Below are 23,004 nucleotides of genomic sequence, written 5' to 3'. Positions count from 1 at the left end.
AGCCACCAGTTGCCGCCTCTTATCGTTGCACGCTCATTAATTGATTGCAACATGATCTCACAAAAGAGACATTTATTTATGAAAATCCGTTTGGACAAACCCAACGATCAGAGAGAGAACCAATCTGGGGAGGAGGGTTGGACTTTTTCTCTGTAGAGATGCTACTGCGGGAAGAAATTCACGTGAAGCTCCTATCAACCACCCCACACACCAAATACCAAACCCCAGACGTACGTCGCAGCCCATCCCGTCCCCTCCTGGCCCCCACTGTATCACATTGCACAGAATCAGGAGCCTTTTTGTCTGGGGTGGAAAGTTGAAAGGCAGAGCTACCCGAGAGTCATCTCTCATCCTCAGCTGCTCTTGGGACTCACTGTCCCTTCTCCGGGGTGCGGCAACCACTGTGTTTAACTGATGAGTGTGATTTAGCTTCCAGCAGAGATGTTTTTTTTCTTTTTTGTCGGATATACCACAGGAAAATGGGCTATTTTTGTGTTAAACTTTGCATTATAACTGCTGTATTAATTATTCATCTGGAGACGTGTGTTTTGGGCAAGATGGTGTGTTCAGTAGATTAGAAACAGATTTCCGAAGCTTGAGAGGTGGTGTCTATTTTTATTTTTTTTTTAAATTACTGTTGTTATTTTAACAGTAAGCAAAAGCTAGGAGCTCTTGAGCTGGGCACTTTGGTTGTGTGATCTCGCAGGAGGGCTCTGGGTAGGACACAACAAGCTAAAAAAAACCCCAAACCCATCAGCTCTGCGGAAATACGCAGCAAATAGCGGATACTCTGCTTCCATCCCAAGTCACTATCCATTGGCAGATGCGGTGTGCTCGGCTGGGCCAAGCAGTGACTGCATCCCTCCAGGGACAGCAAAATAAAAATAATAATAAAGATAAGTGGTGGGCGGGCAGCCTTTTGCACGTCTACCAGCAATCCCGTCTCAAGCACTACAAACAATGGGGACTGGCGCCGGCTGCTTTGCTTTGACTTCCGCGTTTGCAAAGCCACCTAATTTTTCTAGCAAGCAGGCTCTTGCTTGGCTTTTGCTGTCTTTTTGTTTTGAGCTGGTGAGAGATAAATGGTTACACGTGAAACGGGTGCAAATGTTGTATTTTTGAGCAATTGAGCAGACCTTGAAGTATGGATGGAGATGGGGATTTGCTGGGACCTAGGTGGGAAAAGCAATTTCTGAGTGCCAGGAAGCAAACTTGAGCTTCTGTCAGTCCCCTGGGGGTCAGGAGACGGCTTCAGGCTGGGATTTGGGTTTCAGAACTCCCTTCTGCAATGGTTTTGGCTTGGAGTTCATTGTAATTGGGCTTAGGCAGCTCCCCTTAATGATGGCGGGAGTTATCTATGCGCCTCCAAAGAGGAGATGTGTGCAGACCTGGTGAGTGATTCTCTCCAGATGCTATTATTTTGTGTTTCAGAGAGCCAGGAAAGAGACAAAGAAACCGCCTCACCTTGCAATTGAATTTCTAATCAGAGATCTGAAAGCAAACAAGGGAAACAGGCTTAATAAACCAGAAAAAGCCTCTGTATTACAGATGACCTGTTTGAAAGGGGAGCTGGAAATAGTACAGAGGCTGGACTCACCATGTGGTTAGATGTCTCACCCCCAAGCCTGGGCAGGGGTGTCTCGTTTTAGGCTCTTCGGTCTTCAAGTGAAGACTTCTGTGTGGTTTTTGGATGCACAGAGCATCCCAAGGTTGGTGAAACCAGCTAATTTTGTCATGTTGTGTGTGTGGACACGGACCTGACCCAAACATCCCATCTTGTGGGTTGGCCTAGATCCTAAATGTGAGAAGACTCTTGTCCCTCTTCCTGCCTCCACTGATAAAGTAACTTGGCACTTCGAGGAAGGAAAGGAAAACCCGGGTTTGGGCATGTTGTACCCATTTACACAAACATTTTGGTTTTCCTGCATCCGTCTCCAGCTGTTGAATGATCCCTTGACACATTCCCATCAGCTTGGGTGTCCTAGGCAGGCTCCGCTGTGGTCGTTGGCGCTATTTGTAACAGGTGGGAATTTTTCCCACTTGATTTCAAGAGATGGGTTTCTACAAGATGCACAGGAAGCATTTTGGGCTGTAAACTGTCAGCTTGAATTGAAGTATCCACGCACGCCCTTGGGCTTATCCCGCGTTTCAAGCTGAGCATTGCATGCGAGAAGACAGTTGTTGTTTTCTCTGCACATCTCATGATCACAGCATCCTTAGCATCCTTGGGGAATAAAACACGGAGGACAAAAGGGCAGCATGGTTATATATATATACATATATATATACACACACACTTTTTTTTTTCTTTTTTTTTTTTTTTTTCTTTTTCTTAGAAAAATGCTGACTTCCGTAGGCTCACAACTTGACACAAACTCTTGTGCGTGGGGCGGCGTATGGAGCAGATCTCTACTTGCCTGATTTGTCTCTCTGGACCATTTTGAGATATTTGGTTTCATTTTAATTTTGAATTTGGGTTGGCAGCTGGGAGTAAATCAGAATTTGGCTCTGGTTTGTAGCACCTTCTCGTGTATTGGCAACACAGCTCCTGTGGAGTTGGTGGGAAAAGTTTTCTAGTCCAACCCTTGCGTTAAAACCCTTGACGTCACCCATCCCTTCGATCCCTCCTGCCTGGGGCTGGGTATTTTGTTTTGTGTTTTTTTTTTTTTGTTTTGTTTTTTTTTTCAAAACCCAATCCCCAGGCAGGCTTGTGCCACTCCCCCTTCTCCACACCGCAGGGTTGCGGGAGGCAGCGGCAAGGGAATATGTTTTAAGGCGACAAGAACGGTGAGAAGTGGAAGTTTAAGCAGGAAAAAAAATAGCGTATTCCAGCGCGTGTGTGAAGCTCGTGGCATTTCGTATGTTGCGTAGTCACGGCAGTCGGGAAGAGCACGAAAGTGGCTGGAAGATCTGCTCCTCCCTGATGGCACTTGGCAGGATTTTGGGTAAAAACGAAGATGATAATTTTTGTCAGTCTGGTTTTGCAGCCATTTTGTTGCTCTTGGATCCATCTATTTGCCCATTCATTTAATAGCTGCTGGAGTCATTGCTGAGATATGTGTGTTTTTATCTCTGAGAACCATCGTGGCTGGGGATTTATTGATGACTGGATCTTCCAACAGCCAGTTTGGAGGCTGAAGAGTTGAAAAGCTCCAAAAGTCATCTCTGCTTTACTTCCAGAAATTGCTGTGTGCTCAGCAGGGCCTGGTGTTCGGCTGCGTTAAAATGAATGAGCCGTTTCCTTGCCCTGTGCAAATCTGCCGTGCATCTCTCCAGCGTTTCTGTCTTGCAGTGAATCCATTTTAGGAGTCTGATTTCTACACCAAAAGTGAGAGACTGGACCAGCAGCAAGGAGCAGTCGATACAACCGCCCCCGAAATGCCTCCAAACTTGTGGCTTTTTTTCCAACAAGCCAAGTTTGCCCACTTGTCATTTTATTTACCTTTTTTTCCCCCCTTTGAATATATGTTCATACGTTTGTTGACCAAAGGAGCCCTTGGTATGAACAGCCCCAGTGAAAATTGTCCATCATAACAAGACTAAAATATTAGATATATTCAGGTACACATCATAAACTTAATGTTTTATGCAAAAGACAGGGGGATGAAAAGAAAAAAAGTTTCCCTGATTAAAACAAAATCCAGAAAGCAGAAGTGAATCATTTCAACCCTCCTCTGAGCGGAAAAAAAAAAAAAGCCTGCAAAATTCTTGTCTCCCTTCAAACCTTGTATACTAGCAAAACTTTGTTTTTCTGACAGAAACCTACCATGCCCCTTTCTGTGCAGCTCTAGACATTTCCAGGTTGTGAAAAACGTTTCAGTACGGTCAGTCACTTCTCCAGACTTCCACAGGCTTCCCAAATCTAACCAAGAGCCGTCACCTCGGGCCTTTTAGGAAATCACAGTGATTACTTTTGGCACATACGGTTGATTAACAGCAACCAAAGTCTGTCTCAGTTCAGAAATCCTTTTTGAGAGCCCTGTTTTGGTGAGCTGTGTTGTGGAGTGGCAACAAAAGACGATCGTGCAGAGGGATGCTGGTGCCAGAGATGACTGGAGACTGCAGAGAAATGCCTGGATCTGAGTTGAAGTGCCGAGTGGCTGGTGGTGCCCCATGGATGTTACAGGCTCCTGAAGTTGAAAACAGCCTTTTTTGCTGGATTTTTGAATTGAATACCCCTCTGGATATTCTACTGGGAGTGACAGGGAGAATGAAATTAAAGGTGGAAGGAGGAAAGTGCAAGACTGGTTCATTTTCCTGTGGGGTGGGATGCACTAGGAGATCCCTGCTGCCTTGCAGAGAGCAGGGAAGCGCCTGCCAGTGTTGTACTTATTGTTCAGGAGAAAAACCCAGCTCTGTCCCATTTCTGCATCCTATCCACCTGCCCGGTACATGGTGGGTTGGACAGGCAGTGAGCAAGGTGGAGACCAGCCAAACCTCTCTTGTGTTCGGACATGAGCCACGGTGGAGCATATGAAACTAATCCAAAGCTTTTGCTCTCGGGCTCACCCAAGGATGGCGAGCGAGGGTCACAGCAAGAGACGGTAAAACAGCACAGAAAAAAGCCGGCACATCACGAACCGGGGTGATGACGCTGGGTGGATTGTGCGCTGGGGCATCCCAGTGAGGGAAAGGGGATGGTGGTGCCCTTGTGAGCGGCCAGGGAGCTGCTTAGGTGAGCGTGTTGGAGTAGAAGCTGAAGCTTTCGGAGACTGTTTTGGAGTCGCTGCGGGAAGAGCCGTTGGAGGTCATGTCTACAGAGAGACGCTTGGCCTTGCTGCTCTCCTCCAGCTCCTCCTCGGCTGTGCCAACCGCCGAGGACACGGTGGTCTCTATCCGGCTGACCTTGTACATGCTGTTCTGGGTCTGCAGGTACCTGGCTGACTTCATTTCCAGGCCCTCATACTCACCGGCGCTGACGAATGGGCACCACCGAAAGGCATGTTTGAACCCCACGCGAAACCTGGGGGGACAGAAGAGGTGGGGAAAGGCAGGGGTGAAGGACATGGAGACGGCAAAAGGACCTCGCTAGGAGTGGGAAGACAGAGCTAAGCACTGCTAAACAACAACAAAAAAATGCTACTTTTCACTAAGGGAAGGAAAAAACCACTGATGAATCCCAGCTGGGATTCATCCCAACTGACTGTTTTGATACCTGCCCTCAAATCTCATGGGGGCTTTAGGAAAAACAGACTTAGGTGAGTATTGTATCGTCCCTGCATCTGCTGGAAGCAGCCCCTGGCCAAGGATGGGACAAAACCATCCTGGAAAAACTCTCCATCCGTACTCTCCTCCATCAGACCCTTCTGCATCTCCCTCCCTGTTGCACCAAGATGCTGCCGAAAGTCACTCGAAACCCACCTGTCATTGAGGCAGCAGTAGATGATGGGGTTGTACATGGTGGAGCTCATGGCCAGCCACATGATAGCCAGGTAGACCTGCTGGATGGACTTCTGCAGGTACCACTCCCAGTTGAAATACTGCAGGGTGAAGTAGATGTGGTAGGGCAGCCAGCACAGCGCGAACGTGCATACCACAATGATCATCATCTTCACTACCTGTGAGGAGATGAGAGGGCAGGGAAGCTAAGTCATTCATCTGACACCCCACAGGTAGGCTGTCACCCTCCAGAAGGGGCCACCTCTTTTTGCCTTGGAAACCTTTCCAACTGAGAACACATGGTCAACATCTTGGTTTACATGCACATTCATGGAGGAGACACATCTGGAGGACACTCTCTGCTCTATTAGCAACAACCATGCAACGAGTCCTGACCTATTTCCACCCACAATGAAGTATTTTTGGCTGGGGTTAGTTGGGATTAGACATGAGTGATGGCTCTTAACCGTGCCTGAAGCTCCTTACCTTCCGCTTAGCCGAGACCTGCTCGTGGTAGCGGTCGGAGGAGTCGCCGGGTATCTCGCTCGCCCAGAGGGTGATGCCGACCACAGTGTAGGCGCATCCTATCACCAGAAGCGGCAAGAAGTAGATCAGGATGGTCATGCAGAAGTGATACCTACAAAAAAATGGTTGTCGTTGAGTGTCTGCTACGTTGTTGCGCCAGGGAAGGTTTAGAATGGATATAAGGAAAAATTTCTTCATGGAAAGGGTTGTCAAGCACTGGGACAGGCTGCCCAGGGCAGTGGTGGAGTCACCTACATGGAGGGATTTAAAAGGCGGGTAGACGTGGTGCTGAGGACGTGGGTTAGTGTTGTTTTTGGCAGTGCTGGGTTAACGGTTGGACTCAATGATCTTAAAGGTCTCTTCCAACCTAAGTCGTTCTATTCCAGTCTTTTCCTTGCAAACTGAGCTTGAAGGCAAAGCGTTTCACAGGGGCAAAGAGAATTTGGCACAGCTCCTGCAGACACGTTGCCTGCAGAGCTCGGGCTGTGAAAGGACTCCCTACTTTCACCCCAAACTACTTCCAAGCCTCTGCTGCCAGCCTTTGGCATCCTAGCACCCTCCTCGGGTGGGATGTAGAGAATCATGGAATGGTTTAGGTTGGAAGGGACCTTAAAGCTTCTCTAGTTCCAACCCCCTGCCCTGGGCAGGGACACCTCCCGCTAGACCATGTTGCTCCAAGTGCCGTCCAACTTGGCCTTGAACCCCCTCCAGGGATGGGGCCTCGACAACTAGAGGCCAGTGAAGAACTTGTGTTACCTTCCCGAGGCAAGGATGTTTTAGCTGAAGTGGCTCTACTCTCACTTCTACTCTGTTTACACCCCAAATTATCCTTGAGATGAATGCTTGCACTTATCACACCTTTTATCTGGCAGTCCTGCAGGAGCAAACATGGGGTTTTTTTGACACACAAAGGACGGGGATACTAAGCTGAAGAAATAATGGCTTTCCCTGGGGGCAAACACTGGGTCTCGGATGCAGCTTGCCTAAATCCTGGTCCACCATGGGTTTAACTGGGTTTAGGTGCCGCAAGGCATAACTTCAGTCACCAAAACCACAGCCTAAACCCTTGTAATAGACGTTTATTAAAACTTGAACTTGAATTAAGTCTGTGAGTTCAGCGGCCGGGTCAGTTCTCCAGGCTCGTGGAAAGGGCAGGATCTTTGTGTCTGTTTAGAATGAGTGTAAATAAACCCAAAATCAAATGAGAGGGTCTGGATTAAACTGTTAGCACAGGCTTGAGGCTGTTTTGTTGTGAAGTCTGTGGAGCCTTGGCAGGAATTGCAGTGCGTTCAGTGAAGGATTTGTGTTAAACTGTAGCTGGTTTAAAAAGGAAAAAAGTAATGCTGTTTTTAATAAACAGGATGGGGATAGACGGTTTGACCTTGCAGGTTCCTTCCTACCATTAGAGCTCGCAAAAACCTCTCTCCCTGCAGAAAGACGAGCGATAGTGGTACGGAAAAGCAGCTGGCTTCCACCGGGCTGGCTTGCAAAGCATCGTGCGTGCCACCAAGTCTGGAGGTAATTTTATTCCACCAGTTTTAGGGTCTCTGCATGCATTTTTGGGGTGCACGCACAGCTCGAAGGCAAGGTGCTGCATCTGCTCAAGGCGGCTCAGGCCCCGTAGTCACGCTCCAATCTTGCACTTATTCTCCCGGGAGCTTGGATTGAATAATATCACCCAAGTGTAATGAATGGGTCAGGCCTGTGCCTGGTGCAAGTCCCACAGGGAATGGGGTTGGCCCTGGACCCATGCTGCCACGCCATCTCCTTCTTGTTTTGTACCTGCAATCTCATTTGGCCTCCTCTTCGCCCAGCGCTAATCGCATTTGAGCTGGATTTTGTAGGGCTGTTTTCTATTTTGCTAATTAAAGAGGCGTCTCTGTGGCTCTGCAATGAAGATTTCGTTGTGGTTCCCATGTAATGCAGGGTCTTAAACCAGCTGCAAACAGCTGAGAGTGATGTGGAAATGCCTCAGAGGAGCTGCTGGATAATATAAGCAAGGTCCACTGTTATTTGGAGAGCTGCCCGGGCATGCTAGGGACAGGGATTTCCAAAGAGCCCTAGGACATTTTGTTTGGACCCTGGCCGCTGAAAACCCATCTCCATGTGAAACCATCCGTATGTTGTTCTGTCTACAAGAATTGCAGGATTGGAGCACTTGGAGAAGCCTGAGTTTTGTAATGTAAGAGTCTTTGGTGTGGGGATTTAGGGTCTTGGATAGGACGGAGGAGCCCGTCGGAGTTATGGGAGAGGGCTGCTGGAGGAGGGGGCTGCCATCTCCTTTGGCCTTGCCAAGCCCAGATGGTCGCCGCGGGCTGTTATCTCCCAGAGAAGCTGGCAAGTGGAGTGGCTTTTCCCCTTCCCCTAACAAACCGAAATGGCAGCTAAAGAAATTGGCATACAGCAGACATCTCTTTCGAAACCGAAATCGGGAGAGGGAATCGGTGGTTAGCGGTGGCGAGCAGCTGCTGAATTGAATTGAGCTGAATCGCCGGCTCCTGTCGCAGACGCAGCATCTCGCTTGCACTGAGGTCTTCGTCCGCTTCCCCCCATACAAACCGGCACATTTTTTCCTAGTGAAAAAACCCCTCATGTGCCCATCCCTGACTCTGATACACTCCGTGTGCTGGGGCTGTGCTTTCCGGGCTCCATTTGCCAAGAGAGAGGTCCCCCCGGTGTTGGGAGAAGTCCCCTATTTTTCACTCTGAACTGAAAAAATAATATTATTTTTCATCGTGGCATTGCAAACAAGCCGGCTGCTGCCGGCGCCTTCCTTAAATAACTGCACCAAGGCCATGGAAGCAGGGGAGGGCGTTTGACAGCAGCACCAGCACCTGTCCCTGCAAAGTTATTTTGGGGCAGTAAAATAACATCTCGGGCTTTGCCGGGCTCTGCGCTGCGCAAGTGAGTTCACGAGGTTTGGAGAGACGCTGCTGAGCTGCGCGTTATTTTCAATCCCCGCTAAATATTTGGGGTTTGGCTATTTAAAAAGCTTCTGTTTAGCATCTGCTTTCCTGCCTGCCCTCCTGTATCTGCAGAGCCCCTCGCTCGCCGAAGAGCATGGGATGCTCAGGCTTTGAAGCGGCGCCCGGCTTCCAGAGGCAAATCAGTCATGGGTTAATGGTGGCATTTTTCTCTTGAATTAGCTGTTTGAAAAAGCAAGGGCCCCAGCGTACAGCCGAACGGCAAATGATCTGTCGAAGTCAGGCTCTGAGCTCGCGCCGGTTGCTGCTTTGTTCTGGGGGGGCTCAGCCCCATCCCATCCATGTGGGCTGTCTAAGCCAGCGGCATTTCTTCACTCTGGCTGCATTTATCACGGTGGCGTGGAATAATTAAGGTTGGAAAACACCTCTAGAGATCAGCTGGGCCAGCCCCAGCTTAGTTCTTGCCGTACCTGCCTTGCAATGCAAATAAATAAGAAGGTAATAATGACACCGCCCAGCTCTCTGCAACCTGCTGCTCGCTGCTGACTGGCAAACTCATCTCATTTGTCTTGTGGAAAGACCTTTGCCAGGCTCAGGTTGGCTTTAAACACCTCTCTGTGCATGTGTCGCCCTTGCTTTGGCTCCAGCACAATTTCACAGCCCTAATTCATCGCTCCACGGGACTGGAGATCACAAATGCCTTTATTTTTTTTCTCCCCTCTTTCTTTTTTCCTCAACGCGTGACATTTAACTCGCTGCATGACGCGTGGACTTCAAAGAGCAAACCATGGAGGACTGCTGTGCTGGCAAACCAGCGGGGTTGCCCAGACCCTTTGGAAATGCCAGATTTAATTAGCTGGCACCTTAACGGGAAGGAGAGAGATCCCTGCTGAGCCCTCCTAGCCCAGCGTTTGCCTCCCAGCCTCAGCTGATGCCACTGAGCCTCTTTTTCTAGCTTGGCTTTTAAGCAGTTAAGTGACTTTTGGGGCATTTGGACTTGGTAAATCCTAAACTTTTTTTTTTTTTCTGTTATTGCCTGGCAAAGATACCACCGGTAAAACCCTGTTTATCTCGTGAAGGAATAACTCTTGCCCCAGGAAGTCTTTAGAGAGATGGATTGCAGGAAAACCAGAGGCCGTACCTGTGCGTAGGAATAAGTCCCTGGGGGCAATGCAGACCCCATCCCCACAGCCCAAATATTGTGTCTTAGCAGTTTTACATGAGTTTCCCTCAAGGATGAGCATCCAAGAAGGGCAGAGAACACGGCACAGCATGGGGCAACGTTTGGCCCGTGAGCAGCACTAAACTCACCTTAATTAACCTGAATGTGCCCCAAGATGATATCGACGGAGATTACGCTGCTGTCAGCTACATAGCACTGGTCCTTGCTGGGATAGGGGGAGGATTTCCCTGTCCCATGGAGCTTTGAGCTATTCCCATCCTTCTTTGCTTCCGTTTTTTATACGTATATTTTTATATATACGCACATATATTTATACATAGATTTTTTTATATATATTTTTTTGCGCTGTTTCTGTATGGTGACTTGTCCCCGCTGCTGGAAAAAATTCAACTCACGTTTTTCCATACATGTCGCTGCTGTGCTCCGGCCATTCCACCAGACACACCAGGCGGCCCGGCAGCTCCTCCATCACCGCGTAGTAACCCTGGGGGAAAGCCAGCAGGAATGCCAGGAGCCAGATGACGCCGATGACCACCTTGGTGGCGGTGGCCGAGAGCCGGGGTTGCAGCGGATGGATGATAGCCATGTACCTGCAAGGTGGGAAAAGGAGAAATCAAGGCTGGAAAGCCCCGATGTTGCAGCTTTTGGGGCTGTTTTAGGTCTCACTTGGGCGGAGGTCGGACTTTTTATACCCATTTAATGCAGCACCTCACTCCGCACAATCCATCGAATAATCCCTTTACGGAGGATTCCCCAGCTAATACTCTAATTCTTTTGCAGCATCTTACCCTTGAAATATGAATCCCGTTGGAGAATACTCATTGACTTTTAGCTGAAAAACAGCTTTGCTAACGCAACCAGCAACCGGCTGCTTCTGCAAAGACCAATTTGTACAAAGCCAGCCCCGATGCTGCCATCTGGCAGCAGCCGCTTTGGCAGCGCCCGGGAGTTTTGCACCCGCGCAAAATCATCTCTCTACGGTAGATCACAGGGCCAAGTGTTACAGGAGGAGAACCAAAAATAAGAGTGCTGGACTGGTGTGGGATGGGTGATCTGAAATGCCACCTAGACCTGCCCGGCTCGCGGGCTCTTTCCCCTGAACATCAGTTGTCATTCATGAGGAAAGCTCCAGCGGCAACAAGGCAGATTGAATTTATCCCTCTACAAATCTGGTTTTGCAATGCTGGCAGCAGCCAGCAGCACTAGATGGATTAAGTGACAACGTCACAAATTTTTTATTTTATTCCCCCCCCTGCTCCACGTCAGGCTTCGGGAAGAGGAGAAACATTGCATCGCTCGGCATGTGTTATTGCCTGAGGTGTCTGCAGCCGCCTCTGTTTCTCCCTTCATCCTTTCTCCTTTCGGAGAATGAACAGTTTTTCCTTTAATTCTTTCCTAGATGGAAAATACTCCCTGTATTGAGTTTTTTGGGTGGTCGCCTGCAGGGGCAAAGACGTAGGGATTAATATATAAATAGGCAGGAGGTACTGCCGTCATCTCTTCCTCAGCCCCGGGGTACCAAACCTTATCGCCTCTGTGCAGCTGAAAATCCACCTGATAATTATCCCTCAAAAATCTGTCTGGTGCTTGAAACTGAAGCTGGTTAGAAAGAGCCGAGGCAATGGGTGTTAGCGGTGCTTTGTCGCAGCGGGTGGTGGTGCATCAAGGTCTACCCGTTTCTGCATCCACGTTTTTCATTTTTCCCCTTGTCAGACTCTTTCCCTTGTCCAGCTCTGGAGCCCCCAACATCAGAAGGACGTGGACCTGTTGGAGCGGGGCCAGAGGAGGCCCTGGAGATGCTGGGAGGGCTGGAGCCCCTCTGCTGTGGGGACAGGCTGAGAGAGTTGGGGGGGGTTCAGCCTGGAGAGGAGAAGGCTCTGGGGAGACCTGAGAGCCCCTTCCAGTATCTGGAGAAGGCGTACAAGAAAGCTGGGGAGGGGCTGTTTGCAAGGGCATGTAGCGATAGGACAAGGTGTGATGGCTTCAAACTGGAAGAGGGGAGATTTAAATGAGATATTGGGAAGAAATTGTTTGCTGTGAGGGTGGTGAGCCCCTGGCCCAGGTTGCCCAGAGAAGCTGTGGCTGCCCCATCCCTGGAGGGGTTCAAGGCCAGGTTGGCCGGGGCTTGGAGCAACCTGGGCTGGTGGGAGGTGTCCCTGCCCAGGGCAGGGGGTGGCACTGGGTGGTCTTTAAGGTCTCTTCCAATCTAAACCATTCCATGGTGCTATGACTGTGATCAGCTTCTCTGGACCCAAGAAGGACTCATCTCTTTCCTCTTCCTCATCCTTCAAAGCCTGGTGTTGGCTGACCCCTCGTTAAAGGGTTTGCTGAGCTGAAGGAGGTTTGGCGGGGCTTTATCATGGGGTTCAGAGCAGGTTGCCCTGGCTTTACCCTCCCAAGCAGCAAGAAGTCAACACGCCCGAGTTCGCTGCTGGTGCTTGACCTGATGGTTCAAGTGGGATGGAAAATGAGGGATTTCCACAAAAGTTGTCTCATTTCTGGTGAAATACTTGCTTGGAGAAACATCTGAGGCTGAGATCTCTGGAAAGCAAAGCCAGCGCTTGATTGCAACCAGCCAGAAATGCTTTTAAATCTCCGACCTTGTTTCTGCCAGTGCATTTTGTAGGACTTTCCTCATCAGTTTAAAACACTGTAGAAACCCTCGCGGTTAATAAAATATCCAACTAATAGCTGTAACGATGAACTAAACCCCACCGCATCGCTTAGAGACCTTTCCAACCACCATCAACTTGTCTGCCATGCTGTCTCATGGTGGAAAGGAGACAGCAAAATTGATGGGACCGTGCTGGCGTTGCAAGGACGGGGTCGGGGAGGCAGGAGGAACAAGCTAGCAGCGCTTTGGGGAAAACTGGCCCCAAATCCTATTTTTCGTCGGTGATTCCCAAACCATAGGTGCCAAGTGACCTCTGAAGTAGTCCCTTGGGGATGCTCTGGGTTCAGCTGCCCATCAGGATTAAAAATGGGAATAATAATGGTTCTCCCAGACAGGGGCTATGACGGGGAAGAAAAAAATGTAATGAAAAGGGTCTGGGCTGCTTGGAGGAGCTGGTATTACAGACCATAAAAATGCTGGAGATAGATGGAAATGTACAAACATCCTGAAAATAATTAGACTATTATTTCATATTAAAATATCATATAATTATACAATAATTGTATCACTAAGCAGAAAATTGTCCTACCATTTTAATAACTGCTTTTTTTTTTGTTTTTTTTTCTTCCCTTTTTTTTTTTCCCCCTCTCCTTGACAAGGACATTTGATCCAAAATCAAACCAGGGAGTGGGGGGGAACAGAGAATACGGTTTCGTAGCCGCCTTAGCTCTGATGACTGCCGCCGTCTTGCTTATATCGGGGTGAAAAAGCCTCAGTACTGGGAGCAAAGCAGCTTCTTTTGCCTTCTTCCACCGTTGCGCTCAAATAACTCTCAGTTCCTTGTAGACCTGTTGGACTTTCCATGCTTCTCTACCCAGTAGGTTTGTGTGTATTCCTGTCTTTGAATTTTTGGTGGTTTTTTGGTGGTTTTTTGGCCACCACTGGATCTTCTTTTGCATCCAGAACACAGATTCCTCAAAAGCCAGTTGGCTTTCTTGCAGTTCCGCTCAGTTTTCAGCCAAACCCTCCCCTTGTAGCGTGTTTTTACAGCAGGGTTTTGGTTAGCCTAAAATAAAAGCTTCCTTCCAAGCAAGTAAATGCAAAGCAGAAAATCAACCCTGTGCTGCGGAGCCGTACCATGGGTACCTCCAGGTTGTCTTCTCCTCTCCACGTAGGTTCGATCTCCCAGGAAAGGTGCTGCAGCCAAACCTCCATCAACCAGGGAGGAAAAATGACACGTCAATCCTGCCTTTGCCTTTCAGCAAAAAAAACCCTCGCCAATCTATTTATTTTCTTTATGAATCCGAACAAGTTTGCGTTCAAACGGAAAGGCAGAGCGTGGCCATGGGATGCAGCAGCAGTGCCCGGGGTGTCTGCAAGGTGTTGGCGGGCGTTGGGCCCCATGAGGGTTTTGCAGCGCTGGGCACAAAAGGCATCGATCAGAGCTTAAGTGCCGGGAAGCCGCTGCCCTCCTTGGCCTGGTCATGCAGGGTCCCGCCTGCGCCGGCGAGAAGCGGGCTCTGGAAAGCAAGGCTAATGAGTTTATTAGCTCATATTTCTCCTCGCAGAGTGCCTCTGTGGCCCCACTCTGCCCATCTCCCTAAGATGCTGTATCCTATTAGAGAGATTTATTTATTTTTTTTAACTCTGCCGTTCAAGAGGGTGGTTTTTCCCTCTGTAAAAAAATTGGGTGCTGCGGTTTGTTGGGGATGGTTATTGGCGGGAGGTGAGGAAGAGGAGCATATCCCCGTGTGAGCATCCTGCCCTCGCCACTGCAGTGGGTGACAAACCACCATGGGGTCTTCAAGTCCTAATTTGTCGCAGGGAATTGGCTCTTGGTTGAGGATTTAAGGACAGATTTGCTGCGTTAGGGAAAGGTTTTGTTACCCATGCACAGGGGTAGCACCGGGAACGGGGCCATTTGCCTGCAGATGTTGGGTTGGGAAGACTTAATGATACCTGTTCCTCAAAATAAAATGATCTGCAGTTGCTCTCCTTTCAGGTGGAAGCACTGTGTTCAAGCAGAAACTATCATTAAATTTGGCAAACTCGGGGTTGCCCAGCTCCTCGCAGAACAGACCCGATGCCCTCGCAGCTGCTTTTTCCTTGCACCTTTCCCACCATGTCTCATGTTTTAAATCCACCATATTTAACGGGCTTTACGCCAGCTTTACGCCAGATGCTATTTGATGACGTTGGTAATTTGCCGTTAAATATGTTATTGCGTTTTGGGGAGGGGTGTTACCATGACGATACAATAGCGGTTGAGTACAACGTTGTACCAGGGTAGCTCCGAGCGTCTCGGTTACTAAAAAGGTGCTGCCTTCGAGGCAGTGTAGCCATCTATTAATTGCATCTGGAAATCTGGAGTGTGTCTGGATAACTAACGTTACACAATTGTTTCCACCCTCATGGAGATGAGATTAATACAATAGCAAAAAATTTATGAAGCATCTTTCATCCCAGAGTTTCCTTATCTGCTTCACTAAGTAATAAGGATACGACAGATAAGAGATGAGTAACTGAGAGGATGCAGAGTTTTGTTCTGTGTGTTTTATTGCACAACGATATCCCGTCCTGAGCAAAGAGGGGTTCAGTGTGGAGTCAGTCCTGGGGGAGTTTGCAACCAAATCAGAGCAGATGCCCCAGACTGAGGTGGATCAGATACCTCCGGCCCGGCTCTGGGTCCTTCCTACGCAAGAAACAAAAAGCTCCATAGTGAAAATCCTGCCTTTTTGCTTTCTGCGAGGATTGTGTCGCAACAGCGCGGATGCGAAAATCTCATCCCTCGAGCAGGTTTGCATTGTGAAGCTTGGCCTCGTCACACTGGCCCCAGATCCCTCGTGTCTCTGGATGACGGCCGAGGAGGTTAGCTGAGCCCCGCGTGCTTGAAACACAATGCCGGGGATGACGGCGCCACAAACACCTGCTTCCTCCTATTTATTACTTTGACATAGAACAGCCGCCGTCCAACCTGGGGGATGGACAGTGCGTTCCTGCCCCGAGACCTGAGTGATGCTCAACGCTCAAAGCGTCTTCATCAGGCAGGTGTCTCACCGGCATTTCCCCGCAGCACTGATATGGCACAGCATCTTTCCTCTTTGAAAGCAGTTTGGTAATTCCTTTGAGCACATAGAATCATGGAACGGTTTGGGTTGGAAGGGACCTTAAAGACCATCTTGTTCCACCCCCTTCCCTGGGCAGGGACACCTCCCACCAGCCCAGATTTCTCCAAGCCCCGGCCAACCTGGCCTTGAACCCCTCCAGGGATGGGGCAGCCACAGCTTCTCTGGGCAACCTGGGCCAGGGGCTCACCCCCCTCACAGCAAACAATTTCTTCCCCAGATCTCATCTCAGTCTCCCCTCTTTCAGTTTAAAACCCTTCCCCCTCGTCCCATGGCTCCCCTCCCTGCTCCAGAGTCCCTCCCCAGCTTTCCTGGAGACCCTTTAGGGACTGGCAGGGGCTCCAAGGTCTCCCCGGAGCCTTCTCTTCTCCAGGCTGAACCCCCCCAACTCTCTCAGCCTGTCCCCACAGCAGAGGTTCACAACCGAAAAGGAGGTGTTACCCACCACCAAACAGCGACCTGAGTTACTCCGGCAGCTTTGCGAACTCCCTGCCTTCCTGCACAGCACCTCTCGCATTGCAAACGCCCCGGGCACACTCGGTTTTAAGAACTAAACGCGGGTGAAACAGGTTGAAACCCCAGGTAGTTGCCACAGGCTGTTAAGGAGGCGCAGAGCTCCCTCCTGCAGTCATCGCATTTGCCGACAGGGCTGAGATGGGATGGGAAGACCCAAAGCACAACCCAGCCCTGCTGAGAGACTCTGCAGATGCTGTTAATCAAGGCACCCATTAGGACCTTATCAACCAATTATTCCTGGCACTGGTTTATAGCTGGAGAATGAAGGGAGAGGACAAAAAAAAAAAAAAAAAAATAAAAAAAAAAAAATCACACGAAGTGCAGGGCTGGTGACCTATGAGACCTGGCGCACTTAGTGCATGAGTGGTTCCCACTAGGCCATTGAGGAATTAAGAATAAATTAAGGAATAAATTAAGGAAGCCATCCAATAAACCAAATATCCCACCTGAGGCCCTCAAACTCCTACAGTGGCTTGTGCCAGCGCCCAGCTCGCAGCTGAGCACCCTGATCACCCCAAAAACTTGTCGAAAACCTGAGTCTCTGCATCTCCCAGCCACCAAACTGTCACTAATTCGTCTTATTTCTATATTTATTCTATACATTCATCTTAGTTCTATATTCATTGCCATGGGAGTTTCAAGCCCTCTCTTCTTTCCAAAGGAAAGGGGTGGGGAACAAGATGTAATTTATTTTTTGACAGGCTAAATACATACCTAGTGGGTATTGTGGGGGTGGGGGGATAATTAATCCCAGTTAATACCCATCAGATCAGAGACTGCTGCTGGGAGCAGGGGCATAAACCAGCCTTGACGTTCCCTTGTCCATCCCTGTCCCCTTCCTTCCTAACCCAATGCTTCCAGCCAGCTCCGTGCTGGGTATCCAGCAGCTTCGTGGGGTTTTTGCTGTGTTCGCTGATGTTTGATTTTTCGGGAATGCAAAAAGCTGCTTTGGTTATTGCTGCCCTGAAACCCCGGGCTCCTTTTCGCTTCCCCCTTTGCTCTTCCATCTTCCAAATGACATCCCAGCAGAGCAAGATTACACAGCGCCGGGCGCAGATCAAAGTCCTGCCCTGCAAACCCCAGAAGTCCATTAATTCAAGATTAAAAAAACAAAATATCTGGTGCTATATTAGGGTGTAAACGACTAATTAACCTGTCTGTGCGCTGATGTAATTTGGCTGCTCCGGAGGGTTTCTTTCTGCAGTAATCGCCTCTTGGGGAAGGCATGGGGTCGCTGAGCTGGCAAATACATTCCTGATATTCAGCTGGTTTGTCCAACCTGGGAGTTCAAGCTTGCAAGCAGTAAATAATTTTCCGAGCCGGTTTTTCTGCTGCAAATAATATGTGGCTGGGGAGATATTAACAGATCTCGGCTGCAGACTAGCAATTTTAGGAGCCGCGGTGGTGAATGAAGGTTCGCAGATTTGATGTTTCTTCTGCAGCTCCTGCTGGTAAATTGATGGATCTTAAGACACCTCGTATAATTTGATTACCCATTTGGAAATAAAAAAGGGAATGTAAGGAAGATCCCGGTTTGATTGCCCAGCCCAGTGCTGCTCTGGCAGCGTTGGTGCTGGTGGAGGTCGGAGACCCCCCTGTCTTTTAATGAGCTAAAGCAGCGAGTTGGTGTAGGAGTTGCAGGAGGTTAGTCCCACCGTATATCATTTTTATAGCTGCTTTCGAGCAGAGGACGCTTTGCAGAAAAAGGAAAATTGCTTTGTATTAAATAGCCCAGCGCCGCACAATGTGTTCTCACCCTGAGTTCGTGGCAGGGCTCTCCCCCTGCCCATCGGGACTGGTTCTGTCCGCGGTGGTTTTAGCTTAGCTCATTTAAAGTTTGGAGATCAGAGGTTATTATTTTTTTCCCCCGATTCTGCAATTAATCCGGGATCTTCACCTTCAGCTGCATTCCCGGTTGTCCATCAGCACGGAAACTCATTCCTCTGTCTGAAGTTTGCTCGTGGTACGGGCGAGGGGTGCTCCTCAGAAATGAATCCAGTCCCAAGAAAAGAGAAAATATCAACAGTTTGTCTAACGATGCTCCATCCCGTCTGCCATAGGCATTGCACCTTAGGGATATCCAGAATTTGTTTTTTTTTTTTTTTTTTTCTCTCTCTGAGTGGGGCTGCAAATTATCTTGGACTCACCATGGGCATTGCTGGGCTGTCACTTTTCCTGGAAGTTTGGAAAAAACCAGGATTTTCTGTCTCTCTCTTTCAAGTAAAGTAATTCACAAGGAGGGTTTGAAGCTGGGAAGGGATACGTGAGGTGCCCTGGTATTGATACGCCTAAAACTGAAGGACGTGGCAAATTTTACAGTGCCAAAGCGAGCTTTTTGGCCCCCACTCCTTGCAGGATGCTGAGGAGCACCACCATGGCTTTTCCTGAGAAGATTGTACCATCTGCCAGCCCTGACTCTTGAATTTCCTGCTATTGTTGCAGGGTTCAGAATAACACTCGCTATAGGATTAACTTTTCCTTTTTGCAGAGCGGTTGTGCCCAGGCTGAAATAGGTCCTGGTGAAAGAGCGGATGGTCTACCTTCAAGCAAAAGCTTTTCGTTTTTCTTGCGCAGACCCATGGCAGGTCCTACAAAAAAACCCAAAACCATTGGGAGAATCAAACCCACTTCTCCACTTGTTCTCTCACACGACTCTGTTACGGCTGTGCCGAGTCTTTCCAAGGCGGTTCCGTATCCTCCGGCGAGGATGTTCTGGAAATTGCTTGCAGAAAGCACAAGCGGAGATGATTTAGGGGAGCAATCTGCAGGCTGAAGCTCCTCCGAGCCTTCAGACTCCGTATCCAACCGCTGATAGATGGCTTAATACAGTTTGGGAACACGAGACACATTCAATTCTGCTTTCCTGGTTTTTTGATGAAAATCAAAACTGCAGTCATGTTTGATTTCAGATACGTCCTGGCTGTGAATAACCCATTTTACTGAGCCTTCCTGTCTCTGCTGCTCCGAATTCGGGAACTTGCTTTCCTTGTTCCCACACAGCTTTTTGCAACTTGCCGGGACAAATTCTTCCCTTTTGGGTTCCTGGAACAACTTCCTGCATTTCATACATATAAGTTACTTTTGTCAGGTCTCAGACACAGGAAAACAATCAATTTTCCAGCGTTTGGAGATGTTGTTGCGTGCTGCTTGCTTGGAGGGGCAGAGGATGGGCTCTACTGCCTTCGCCTTCCCAATTTTCCACCTCGCTGGAAATGTGGGGCCAAGAAACGCGGCAGGTAGCTCCGTGCAGGAGGTGTTTGCACGCCGAGGCTGCGGCTTCTTTTGAGTCCTTCTTCGTGGGGGAGCCAAACCTGCACGCACGGGTTTTGCAGCCCAGCCATGGGAAAAGCAAGCCTCTGTTAAGGGTTTGAGATGCAAGAAGCAAGCTGGAAATGTGAATTTCCCCCCTCAAAATTCAGCCCCAGGCTCCCAGACCTGCCTTTGCTCCCCATTTTACACACGCTCCTCCAGCTTCCCCTGGCAAATTTGCTTTTCTGGTTATTCCAGGGTGTGGACTGAAGGTTAAAACCCAAACTATTTAAAAAATAATAATTTCTCTAACTCATCCTAACCCGAAAGGGGCTTTGCCGGCCGATCCCCAACATTCTCTAAGGGCAGACGCTCCTGAAACAGAGGCAGCAACACCATCGAGTAGAAACAGAGATATGCTGGTAGTATTCCTCTTTTTATTCATTATTGCCTTAATTCTCCTCTCATCTCCGGTACGAGAGCTTGGCAATGTCCGATTTATTTTGGGGAGAGGGTGTTGTAACCGCTCCAGAGCGAAACAAAACCCCAGGCTGTTTTTAATGACTTCGAGAGACCATCATCCATCTCAAGCTCCGTTTCCCAAGCTGTCGGCGCGTGAGTTGTGGCAGCGCTATAATTTCTCGGAGGGAAATATCTGTGCCAGTTTGTGCAGCGCTTAGACAGCAGCTCAAAATGTGCTGGCATACAGCAATGCAAAATCTTAAACCCCCCCCCTCCCCTTTTCGCATGTATCCCCAGCCAAAATGTCTTTTACTCCCTGGGAAGAAGGACCAAAACGAGATGTCGCAGAGCCGAGCTGTCTTGGGGAAATATGTTGCGTTGGGAAAAAAAATCTGTTGCGCTTGAAACGCCGGTACTCAAAAGGGGATTGCAAAGCTGTTTGAGAGCCTTGCTTTATCTCGAGCGCTGGTGTGAAAATGCCATCAAAGAAAAGATTTCTTGGAGGGGGAAAGAGGAGAGGAGGGGGAGAGAGGAGAGGAGGGGCGCGCACTGGAGGTGCCTGGTGCGTGGGTATTTTGCCTCCCTCAGCCCGTGGTTCGTCCCTCTGCGGTGGAAAAGGCAGCGTCCCCCCCCGTGCCATCGCCCCCCTGCCAAGCGCTGGCTGAACTTTTGATCGCAGCGAAACGCAAGCGGGATCCCGCACTGCCGACAGTCCCCAGCCATGGGGCAGCGCCTGCAGAAACCGGGCAGTGGAAAAAAAAAACCCAAACAACTAAACTGTGCTGGCTGCAGCCGGACGAGGGAAATCCCTGGCACCCACCTCTCCTCCTTCACCCCCACTAATAAAATCAGGGTGGGTTTGCTTGGGGGGGACACGCCGGCATGCAACGCGACAACACGCTCGCCAAGTCAAGATGCTTTTCCTGAACCTGAGCTTCTCTCCGAGGCTCCTTAGATGGTTCCCGACCCAGATCAAGCACCACGAAACAGCTCCTGCAGCACAGCGGAGGCACGTCCGACACAAGCATGTATTTTATGTCATGAGGTGATGCCATTTTGTGCTAAATAACGAGTTTGGTTTTAAATGAGGAGGTTGGGAAAGGAAGGGACGGCTCTGCAGTCGCGATGGGAAGGGAGAGGACAGCGATGGTACAAATGCACACCCAAGACCGACACGCACAGGGGTGACAATGCCTTTTCTCAAGCTCCTTTTGCAGAGCTGACAAAGGATTCCCAAAGCCATCTGCAACCAGGGCGGGGAGAGGGATTATTTTTAGCCCTCTTTTACCAAAATGAGCTTTATTTTAATTGCGGTGTTCGCCCGGAGCTCAGAGGGAGCTGAGCACAGCAGCCAGGTGGAGAGAGACCTGGGTGCCAGAGAGGGTTTGGGGTTTGACGCTCAGAACTCACCTGTCCAGGGCGATGGCCGTCATGGAGTAGATGCTGGCGAAGACGGCGGCGATGGGGAAGAAGTTGTGAAACTTGCAGTAGAGCAGCCCGTAGTACCACTCGTTGTGGATGGCGTAGGTGAAGTTCACCACCGTGTTGAAGGCGGACATGGAGGCTTCGGCAAAAGCCAGGTTCACCAAGAAGTAGTTGGTGACGGTGCGCATCCTCTTGTGAGCCAGGATGATCCACATCACCACCACGTTCCCCACCACCGACACCACCACGATGAGGGCGTAGGCAACGGCCCACAGGGCCACCTGCCACGGGGGCTGCACGAACTGGTTTGAGAAGGACTCATTCAGGGAGGCGTTGAGGAGCCAGTGGTGGTCCAGCTCCGCTTCCAGTGGCGGAGCGTTATCCATCGCACCGCGATGCAGCCAGAGCAGGCGCACAGATGCTTCGGAATGCACGTCCCTCCTGGTTTAGGGTGCAGCAGGATCAGGGTGCATGGATGCTTTGGGATACAGGTCCCTCCTGCTTCAGGGTGCAGCCTTTTCGGGGTGCAGAGCTGGTTCAGGGCACAGGTCCCTCCCGGTGCAGGGTTTGGGGTATAGGACCCTTCTGTTTCAGGGCGCAGTCGGTTTGGGGGGCATGGCTGGTTCGGGATGCAGGTCCCTCCTGTCTCTGCGTGCAGCCGGAGCAGGGTGCCTGGCCATGTCAAGGCACGCAGCTGGTTCAGGGTGCAGGTCTCTCCCGGTTTGGGCACAGCCAGAGTGGGATGCACGGCTGGTTTGGAGTGCAGGTCCCTCTGTGCTTGGCTGCAGCTGCGCCGGGGCACAGATTCTTCCCGGTTCAGGGCGCAGCCGGTTCGGGGTGCGGGTGCCTCCCGGTTAAGAACCGGAGAGGGCTGCGGGTCCCCCCCGGTTCGGGATGCTGGAGCCTCCTGGTTCAGGACTGGCGAGGGATGCGGGTCCCTCCCGGTTTGGGACCGGAGCAGGATGCGGGTCCCTCCCGCTTTGGGTGCAGCCGATTCGGGATGCAGGTGCCTCCCGGTTAAGGACCAGAGAGGGATGCGGGTCACCCCCCACCCCCGGTTCGGGGTGCAGCCAGTTGCGGGGTGCGGATCCTCCCCGGCTCGGGAGCTGGAGCCGGGGCACAGCCGGTGCCGCGGAGCCGGCTGCGGCGAGCGAGCCGCGATCGGGGCTTTTATAAGCGGGGCGGGCGGTGCCAGCGAGCGATGGGCAGAGCCGGCACCGAGAGCCCTCCCCCGGCCCCCTGCCCTGCCCGGGGGGGCTCCGCCGGGGCCCGGAGCTGCAGCCCCCCCCGCTCCCCCCAGCGGGCAGGAGCCCCCAGCTTTCCCTGTACCCCCTCGCCCCCCATTTTCACGCCTCCTCATCCCCTCTCCAACCTCTTTGCCCTCAAAATCTTCCTTATTTGCATTCTTTTTTAGGGAGGTGACCGGCATCTGTGCCAAATGGGCTCTAAAAAGTCACCAGGAGTTTAAACCACGCTGTTAAAAAAGCTTATATATTTTATATATTATATTATAATTATCTATTCGGAAACTTTCCAATATAACAGCCATGGAATTTCTCCAAACGGCTTTACATTGTGGTGGGCGAGTGCTTTGCATCCCCG

The 23,004-nt window shown here is 50.2% G+C and overlaps 1 protein-coding gene across 2 annotated transcripts; it reads right to left on the bottom strand.

Annotated features, from left to right (window-relative positions):
• Positions 1–74: 74 nt before the first annotated feature.
• TACR1 (tachykinin receptor 1) lies at positions 75–22,533 on the bottom strand. Of its 2 annotated transcripts, XR_008463209.1 has the most exons (6): positions 21,388–22,533; positions 10,407–10,601; positions 5,866–6,016; positions 5,362–5,558; positions 3,767–4,963; positions 75–2,224 (listed from the first exon to the last, which is right to left on the bottom strand). XR_008463209.1 is itself a non-coding variant. In XM_054180907.1 (5 exons), the coding sequence occupies exons 1-5, from the start codon at positions 21,786–21,788 to the stop codon at positions 4,672–4,674; spliced, it is 1,236 nt and encodes a 411-aa protein (XP_054036882.1). In that variant the 5' UTR covers positions 21,789–22,533; the 3' UTR covers positions 75–4,671. The 2 variants fall into 2 exon arrangements, 1 of the variants encoding a protein (XP_054036882.1); XM_054180907.1 differs by having other exon boundaries at positions 75–4,963.
• Positions 22,534–23,004: the final 471 nt, after the last annotated feature.

The sequence above is a fragment of the Rissa tridactyla genome, chromosome 20 (assembly GCF_028500815.1).
Source record: "Rissa tridactyla isolate bRisTri1 chromosome 20, bRisTri1.patW.cur.20221130, whole genome shotgun sequence".
Classification (NCBI taxonomy): domain Eukaryota; kingdom Metazoa; phylum Chordata; class Aves; order Charadriiformes; family Laridae; genus Rissa; species Rissa tridactyla.
Note: the sequence above shows the minus strand (reverse complement) of the source record. Positions and strands in the feature narration are given on the sequence as shown.